Source organism: Sinocyclocheilus grahami, unplaced genomic scaffold, assembly GCF_001515645.1.
Source record: "Sinocyclocheilus grahami isolate Dianchi unplaced genomic scaffold, SAMN03320097.WGS_v1.1 scaffold194.1, whole genome shotgun sequence".
Classification (NCBI taxonomy): Eukaryota; Metazoa; Chordata; class Actinopteri; order Cypriniformes; family Cyprinidae; genus Sinocyclocheilus; species Sinocyclocheilus grahami.
The window spans coordinates 476,220-485,936 of NW_015505373.1; the positions used below are offsets into that span (position 1 = coordinate 476,220).

The following is a 9,717-nucleotide window of genomic DNA, read 5'->3' on the forward strand; positions in this document are numbered from 1 at the left end:
CGAGTTTCACAATTTGAGTTGAATTATTGAAATAAATGAACTTTTCCATTATATTCTCATTTATTGAGATGCACCTGTATGTTAACACGGCGCAACGCAATGCGTAAAAAGACAGTATAAGTCATTATAATCCATAATTATGTCCCCACTGGATGCAGCAAATGCCTAGTTTATAATGGGTTTTCATGTTTTTGTCTCGTCGCTCCGGCTGGACAGGGCATCATCACAATATGGTAAGGGGCGTAACATTTCCGTCACACGCTTGAGGTATTCGGCCAATCACAACACACTGGATAGCTGGCCAATCACAGCACACCTCGCTTTTCAGACCGATGAGCTTTGTAAAAATCAACACGTTTCAGAAAGGCGGGGCATAGAGGAGAAACAATAATGTACAGTATGTGGAAAATAATGTGTTTTTTGAACCTTAAACCGCATAAACACATTTCATTACACCAAATACACAAAATAATGTTCTTTTTAGCAACATCATATGACCCCTTTAAATTCTCTGTCCTTAAATATATTTTATATATTTTTTCTGGGGTTGCTGACAACATGCCTTATTTGCTGTTCACAGAACTGTGGTCACATTACATTTAGGTGTTAATTGGCTGATTTGCTAATGTCCTTTCATTAATTGCTCGTTGATGTGGCAGGTTGGCCCGAATCCTGTTGCGTTTACCAGCGTTGCGGTTGATGAGTTCCAGTATAACTGAAGAGCTGTTTTTTACTGGCCTTATTGGAAATGTACCGATCGACAGTATCATCCCATATATCCTTAAAATGGAGACTGCAGACTACAACAGCCAAATCACAAGTCCCTCTGTGTGATCGCACTCTGACTGTCATTTAATTTTGACCCTTAGACTGAATTCATGCAAGTCCCATCATCCCTTGCCTTCACGGTGACTCAAATATATCACAATATATTGAACCGACCAACAAGCTCTACCTCAAGAGGAGCTGCAACAGTGAAAGCCTTTCAGTATGTGACCTTTACCCTAGAAATATTGTTGTAGTTTGCAGAGAGATGCATTATGGGACTTTCAGTTCCAATGACAGGACATTTGCCTCAAAAATTAAACAAAGGCCTTTCTTTTTTTTAAACCTTAATTTAAAAACACTTGAGCACTTCATGATGATTCCAATGGAAACAATCCAAGACAAAATTTTGAAATCCCCAAATTCTCCCAATACAGTTTTTTTTTTTACTTGCGAGGATAATATCAACAACAATGGTCTTTTCCAGTGGAAGATGTGATTCTTGGTTGAATGTAACCGTTAACATCAAGACAGTTTGCTTCTGAATCGCTACTCATTCATTTTTCTCATTGATAAAGCAGTTATTGAGTAGAATGCAAATTTTCTGTGTCCCACAGACTTTGTACTGTCACTTCTGTCATCATGACAATCAGCCTTCTCCTCCTCAATATCATGTTTTCCCTTCAAAATCATGTATTTATTTCATTGAGTCTAACTCTAGAAGTTCATACAAATGTAGATAATCTGATTTGCTTGGTTTCAAAAATCATCTGTTATTAAATGATATGTAGGACGTATTTGATCTGTATCTTTATAGCATTTGACTGCTGCTGCAATGTACAAAAGGTGTAATTTTCAGATGTAATATATCCACAATCGTGATGGTTTAATGCACTTAGATTACTAATTTGCTTTTTATTTGCAGATTTGTGCACAGATCGTCCTAGTTTGTGTGTTTCTAATTTTGTTTTCATTTCAAAAACTACAAAATGTCTAATTTTGTCCTAATTGTAAGAAAAGTATTGGCATGCACTTATTAATATGAATTCCCCCCCCCCCCCCCCCCCCCAACCTAGACTGTATTTATTTGGGTTTAAAATTAGTAGTTCAGGAAAAAAAGTAAATATACTTGAGCTTCCAGAGTACAGTATTGATTAGCCACGTTGCTTTTTATGTCCCAACCAACTATGATAAGATAAAACACCAGAAGCATGCTCTCTAATTAAATTTCAATAGGATTTTTGTTTGCAATCACCACAAATTTATGCAGCAGGAGCATTTATAAACATTTAAAAAATTTCACCAATTTCTTGTGAATCAAGTAAAAAAAAAGTTTCAATGACTTTTACCATTGTTACTTACTTTACTGTAAAGCGATGGCTGTTGAATAGATGTCCATTGGCAAATATGTTATATTTGAGAGAATAATTCACTTCTACTTGCAAATGAACTTACAAACATTGACTTTAACCTTAATGTCAAAATGATTCTTTATAGAATACAGTTTGAACCTCTGTTACAGATGAGGTTTCTGTTTCCCAGAAATGCTTTATTGTAAAAGGTTTATTGTTGTTTTAGTATTGGTTCAGAAGTCATCTACTTAATCTCAGTGATTTTGTCCAAAAATCCTAGTTGTTGTTTCAAAAATACGCCCCCCACTAACTGTTTTATATGGTTTTAGCACCGGCAGGCAGTTATTTTAAACAAAATTGTGTACGTATTTAAAAATGCCTAATGTTTTTTATTTCAGTCTGTCAGTGACTGGTTTATAGGTGTTGTAATGCCATGCTGTAATATTAGTCATCTGTTTTCATCCGTCTGTGAGACAAGAAAGCTGTGCATGTGCTAGCTTATAAATTGTATTAAATTCTATACTGATGTGGAGTTTCAATATTGTGGTGTGAAAAAAATTATATATGAGTATATATACAAAATTTCGATGATATATATATATATCGAAATCGAAATTTCAAGACCCCTGCTGAAAACCGTTTTGAAATTGGACATTGCATTGCCATGGAAATGGTACTCTAAAAGGGGGCTTCTCTCTTTCAAGTGTCATATTACAAAATGTGGTTGTTATTTTGTGATAGAAGTACTATTGTGACAGAAATATATACATTTTTGACTGGAAAATGCATCAAAAATTCTGTGGAATTCGGGTGTCACCCGGTGTCTATTTTTGTCACAGCGCCTACACAAAATCTCACAAGAACCTCAACTAATGTGACATCAATTTTAAATTGGGAACAATTTAGTTAGACGTATGGCTTTAATTTTATAGCAATTTTATGTTTTTTAAAAGTAAAAAAAAAAAAAAGTTGTTAAAGCTAACATGCTAATTAAGGCCATATTAAGTTGGCAAATGTGCAATTAGGTAATTGGACACAACTTAGTAAAAAAAAAAGAGACAAAGTGTGACGTGGCCAAGTATGGTGACCCATACTAGGAATTAGTGCTCTGCATTTATCCCATCCTGAGTGCACACACACAGCAGTGAACACACACACACACACACACACCGTGAACACACACCCGGAGCAGTGGGCAGCCATTTATGCTGCGGCGCCCGGGGAGCAGTTGGGGGCCTTGCTCAAGGGCATCTAAAAAAAACGAGGTACAACAATGCTACTTTGCTTCATAAAAGCAATCTGCAACATTAAAGGGATAGTTCACCCAAAAACGAAAATTCTGTCATACCCTCATGTCGTTCCAAACCCGTAAGACCTCCGTTCATCTTCGGAACACAAATTAAGATATTCTTGATGAAATCTGAGAGATTTCTGACCCTCCATTACCATGTTCAAGGCCCAGAAATTTAGTAAGGACATCGTTAAAATAGTCTATGAGACATCAGTCGTTGTACCCTAATTTTATGAAGCTGCAAGAATACTTTTTGTGTGCAAAGAAAAAAAAAATCTCTGTATTCAACAGTTTCTTCTCTTCCTGGTCAGTCTCTGCCGCGTGTTCATGAGAGTACTGCGACGCCGACGCTAGAAAAGAGTATGTCACAAAGAATTCATATGTCTGAATTCACAGTACTCATAAAAGTTCCTGGATGACCTACTACTTCCAGCGAGATTTTGAAGTGTGCATATGATGGACACCATGAGGCCACGGGAGAGGATTTGTGATTGGCAGTGAAGCGACGTAACTGATGCTAGTAGCCAGGGCGGTTCATACAACATCAGTCAATGAGACCTGAGTTTCAGAAGCTTCAAAAGCACCAACAAATAAAGTCATGAATCTTCTTAAAGTCAGGCTCCATTGACTGATATTGTATGAACAGAAACCAGCAGAACAAACTTGACCAAAATCACCTTTTGTGTTCAGAAAAAAAATAATGATTGAACAGTGTGGAGGCAAGTAAATTATGACTGAATTTATATGTTTGGATGAACTAACCCTTTAAATCCCCCAAATAGAAACTGACTTAGAAACTGAAATAGAAAGACTTTTTGGAGATATGAAGGATGCAGTACTACTCTATAGGTACTCAAGATTAACATTATGCCCCCTTTAAGTTTTTTCAAGTTTGTAGGTGTCCGGGTACAGAAACCGAATAATCAAATGTAAAATAGCACTGCATAGTCTTCACTGTAAAAATTAAATATACAGTCAAACCAAAAATATTCAGACACCTTTAACATTTCTCACATTATCACAGTTTATTTGCTATAGTTTAGAAAATGGTAATAAAATATGACAAGAACTCAGAGTTAAACTGTGTCAGAACAAATTCAGCTTGATAATGTCAGATAACGTTGATTGAAAGGTATGTAATGGATTACAATCAACCAAAAATTCAGACAACTGTTAGTATAACAATATTTACACAACTTTCAATACTTTGTTGACCAATTACCAAGCAATGCTTAATTTTGTTCAGTCTGTGGTGTAAAAAGGTTCCCAGCAAGCAATAGCCGTCATTTCAACGTCTCGGATAAGTATAGACTCGATATAGTCCGGCTATGTGTATCCCACTTCTAGCCCAAATAACCTTGAATTTGGTTTCATGTCGTTTTTTGGCAAAATAACTTGTGAGATGTATGATATTTCATCATGTAAGCAAAGTAACAGCGTTTACCAGGTGTTTGGTTTAATTTCTTTGACATGTTCAATACGTAGCCTGAGCGTAGCCACGATTTAGCTCGTAGTCAGAGCAGCTATCTGTAGCCAGATGAATCCATATTAATTTATACAGTGAACACACTCAGAAGAAGTGGAGAAACTGAGGAGGAATTTCAACATCTGGAAATGATCCGGGCAGCAATGGTAAAAAAAAAATAAAAAAAAAAGCTCTCCAAAACAACATTTCCTCACTAAAGCTCTCATCTTTGACAAAGTCCATCATTTATTTTAATTATTATATTGAATTTATTACTGAACAATGGCTTGTTAGATACAGAGAGCGCATGAGCTAATTGAATAGAATATCTTTGTCATTGTACAAGTAACGTTACAATAAGATTTATTTTGAAACTTCCAAATTGATAGTAAAGCTTAAGAATACAAATAATAAGTGCAAATAGCTCAGATGTGCAATGCAGCATTAAAACCTAAACAGTACAAACAGAAAACATAATGAAATAAAACAGTAGAGGTGAATTTATTATTCCATGTACATTTGAGGTTAATGTGTGTACTGGGCTACTTTTTACAGCAGCTATCACTGGGTTGTTAAGAAGTCAGTTGTGCCAGACAATTTTGGAGGCAGAGACAGTACAGGGGCACTATAGGGAAAAACTTAAACTGCTGGAATAAAGAGTTTTTAAAGGGTTAGTGATTGAAAACTTGCAGGTCAATGGGCATCAATGTTTAAGGTTGGTAAACACTTGTACACGGATGCATATAATACTACTCGCCTGACATTGGCATGTGCTATTCAGGTTATATGATATTATTGATATTCGTCTTTCATTTTATAAATAAAAATGCAATTACAGTTCTTTTTGTTCAATTGTAGCCCTACATGAGACATGACTACTGGCAACGCAAGACATGAGAGTTAGAGATCAGTGTTGTGTTTTTAAAAAAATTTACACAAGAGAGCACTAAGTTTAAAGGACAAAGGACATTCCTACTTGGTCTTGTAAGTATCTGTGTTCGCCTGACATTGGCATGTGCTATTCAGGTGTCAAAGTTGTGCAGAGTTGAAGTAAGAAACCACAAAGAGCCTACAAATCTTGCCACATTAATCAAACATTTTGGTGTCAATACTCAATAAGTTACAACGCAAATTAGAAATTTAAAAAAGAATTCCTCGACTTGAAATGTCAAACTTTGTCTGCAATTGTTAATCACCTCAATCTGTATTATATTTTAGGGTTTTAAAAAAATTCCCTCATGTCCAAATTCAACATGAAGGGGGGTGGTCCACAGCAGAAAGAGGTATTTGAAAAGACTGCACTGTTCTCGGTCATCAGAGGTATGTGTATAAAACACACAACATTTACCAGAGAGCTTCTCTCTTTTAACACACTGAATGCTGATACACTATATATCTCGTTTTTGTTTTTAGTTGGCATCCAAGCAAAAGAGAATGACTCCCTGTCACAATTAGTGTAATTAAAGTAAAAAATTATGTCAAGCTTTTCTTGTGCTTTTTTTTTCTTTCTTATTTGGCAGATGCTGTGATGACCAACTTCCCGGCAGCAACAGAGTTGGACTTGAGGAATGCAGTTGGGAGGCATTTTAAACAAGAACTAAAACCAATAATTAATCATTTCCTTTAAGTTCACTGTTGGGTGTTTTATTTGTTAAAAGTAAACCAACAAAAGGGTTAATCTTTTTTTATGTTGTCATTTATCCGTAATGTTTTAAAGGGGTCATATGATGCGATTTCAAGTTTTCCTTTCTCTTTGGAGTGTTACAAGCTGATTGTGCATAGATAAGATCCCTGAAGTTGCAAAGACTAAAGTCTCAAAACCAAAGCGATATTCTTGATCAAAGTTAAGACTCTGCCATGCCCCCCTAAAACGGCTCGTTCTAACACGCCCCCACATATCTACCTCACTATGTGGAAATATTAGCATAATGCCGCCCAAATGTGCACTCAAAGAAAGAAGGCTGAAGAAATGTTTTATTTGTTCATTAGTACTGTTGATAAATTGTGGAGCACCTGTGCTAGATAAAAAGTGAGGTAACACAACATGTAAATGCAGTATTGAGGAGCTAAATCACTCAGGTGACTTGACTCTTGTCTGGATGTTACAGGGACAGATGAGACACATGTGTATTTATCCACTGCAGACTGACTGATGAAGCAATGCTGCCATCAAAGGGTCTCAGTGAGTACACTATAGAAATGAATAAAACATCTTTTAAATCTTAAGTTGTAGTTTATTTGAATTATTGTAATTTCAAACAGAGTTATCACAGCACTTTTCTGATTCTTGATTTCTGTGCATTTGCTGCAGAGCTTTTGTGGTGGAGCAGGACCTGCAAGGAAAGGTGAAGGCAGCATTTGTGAAAAAAAGGGAAAACCTGAAACAAAAATATAAAGTAAGATCATTCTGTTACTTCTAATACAGAAATCAAATGACATTGTGCTGTTAAAATGACTGCTTTTGTATTGTGTTTGCAGGATCTGAAATGTCTGCAGACTGCTGTGAGCACTGAGGATGGAGATGTCCACAGCATCATCCTGGAAATGGTCCAGTGCCATGGATGAGTCGCTCCATCACTCCACCTGCCCTTACTGCCTCATCAAGACCTGATGTTGCTGTGGCCTCTTCATCCTCAGTGACCCCAGAGCCAGCGAGAGCATCTAGAGAAAGACCAAAAGACACTGAGGATGTGAGTTTGGTCAAGTTTGTCCTGCTGGATTGTTCATACAACATCAGTCAATAAGACCTGAGTTTCAGAAGCTTCAAAAGCACCAACAAATAATGTCATGAAGCTTGTGAAACTCGGGCTCCATTGACTGATGTTGTATGAACAAATCAGCAGGGCAAGCTTGACCAAAATCACCTTTTGTGTTCAGAAAAAAAAGCCTCAGATGCCTCAAGCGCAGGCTGAAGAAGAAGACGCGAACTTGCTCAGGACAGTTCAGACATTGCGGTGAAAATCAGAGGTAAAAAACGATATAAATACTGTTCAGTTTCTTGGACAGACTGATCGTTTCGTGTCTTTTCACATCAGTGTATCATCACGAGCCGCAGGGTTTAATTTGGTTTTGTTTGTGTATGTTTTATGACTCTCAAAGCCGTGATTCCCATCCACTGACATTATAATGTGACAGACTGCAATGGTTTGACAAAAGGATAGTTCACCCAAAAATGAAAATTTGATGTTTATCTGCTTACCCCCGCAGGGCATCCAAGATGTAGGTGACTTTGTTTCTTCAGTAGAACACAAACTGAGATTTTTAAGTAAGTACTTATTGAAATTAAGTTCCTACTCATTGAGTATGCCATTTCGGACGCAGCCACTGTTTTTCGGGCCTGTCTCTTTAAATGCAAATGAGCTGCTGCTCCCCACCCACTTTTCCAGAATAGAGCTGCGCCTTTACAGCTCGGACCTGCTAAAAACATTTGTTTTGGTTCTGATTATCATGTTTATCGCGCTGAAATCATGCGTCTAAGTTCTAACACGAGTTACAAAAGCAGTGGGTTATGTCTGTGAAGGTAAACAGCTGGGAAATAAATTGCATGTTTATTTTAGATTTGTGTGGCAGCAGCAATATACAGTAAATAAATCAATAAATCCACTGCTCTGATGTCTCCTCTGAGGCTGGGACACTAAATAGTGTTCTGTGCTCATCTGTGCAGCCAAAGGCAGAACAGTTAGCATGCTTTGCTCAAACTTTCGCCATGGCATTGGAGCTGGTACACCATTGTTGCTTGCGAAAACACAATGAGGGCGCTGTGGGTGTATTACATTTACAGATTAAGGGGCGGTAATATTATAATGAGATCCTTTTGCAACGTCACTAGGGGAGCAAAATCAGACTTGCTCGTTTTTTCAGACGGTTGCAGAAAAAGGCTTACCAAAACAAAGTTACTGGGTTAATCTTTTTCACATTTCCTTGATTGGTAGATGCACCGTGGACCTGATTATAGCACTTAAAACCTGGAAAAGTCAGATTTTCATGATACGTCACCTTTAAGCTAAATATGGTCAGGTCAAAGTGTCTGAATAATTTTTGGTCCCAAATTTTATTTTAATCAATTTTACTGGTAGTCCACTGTATGAAGAATTTTTGGGTATAATATGTCACAGTTTACTTTATTTTGCTATACTTACATAAATGAACTATAATGTCCTGCACCCACTAGTGTTTTTATATCACTGTATTTGTGAAGGAAACCGACTGTCTTCAGACAATTTTGGATGTCATTTTCATTTCTTCTTGCATGTAATGTCTGATAAAGCAGCATTTGTGAGTGGAGCTCTGCTTTGTGTACAGCCTTACCGGGGAAACCTTGATCTCTACCACTCACACAGCGCCTCCTGCTGCCAGAGAATGAGTCTGCATATATATGCCGCCACAAATTGAATGCAAGTCTGTGGGAAACACTGAAATGTTATTTATGCAATTTGTAAGTGCAAATTATAATTAATTATACTTGTCTCTTTAAAAATAAAAAATTAAGCCATTTAGCCAATGTAACTTTTAGCATAGCCTATTTTATTTGAAGTGTATCCCGTGTATTCTGATACATGCATTAATGTTTCTGGGCTAAGCCCCAAATATCCACTCACTGTAGAACTGGCCCTGGAGTCAAACCCATTATTTCAGCACTTTGCTCTACTGATTGAGAATGCATTGTAAACAATGGAGCTTTAATAATTTGAATATGATGGATTATCAACTAATTATGTACCTTCCTTGTAGGCGCGTTCAGATGTAGTATATAACGTTTTTATTAACGTCAAAGTGCATATAGCACCAACAAGTTTGACAGTCAAAGCAAATTCTGTAAACACTGCTTTGATAAATAATGTTTT

General features: G+C 36.9%; 1 protein-coding gene across 5 annotated transcripts in view; it reads left to right on the forward strand.

Moving 5' to 3' along the window:
• Nucleotides 1-1,825, forward strand: part of LOC107594965 (nuclear receptor subfamily 2 group C member 2-like) — a 27,017-nt gene extending 25,192 nt beyond the window's left edge. For all 5 annotated transcript variants that reach the window (XM_016285204.1, XM_016285205.1, XM_016285209.1 and 2 more), the window contains one exon: nucleotides 660-1,825. In XM_016285204.1, the coding sequence (XP_016140690.1) occupies nucleotides 660-834 (175 nt within the window). In that variant the 3' untranslated portion in view covers nucleotides 835-1,825. The remainder of the gene's footprint in view (nucleotides 1-659) is intronic.
• The last annotated feature ends 7,892 nt before the right edge of the window (nucleotides 1,826-9,717 follow it).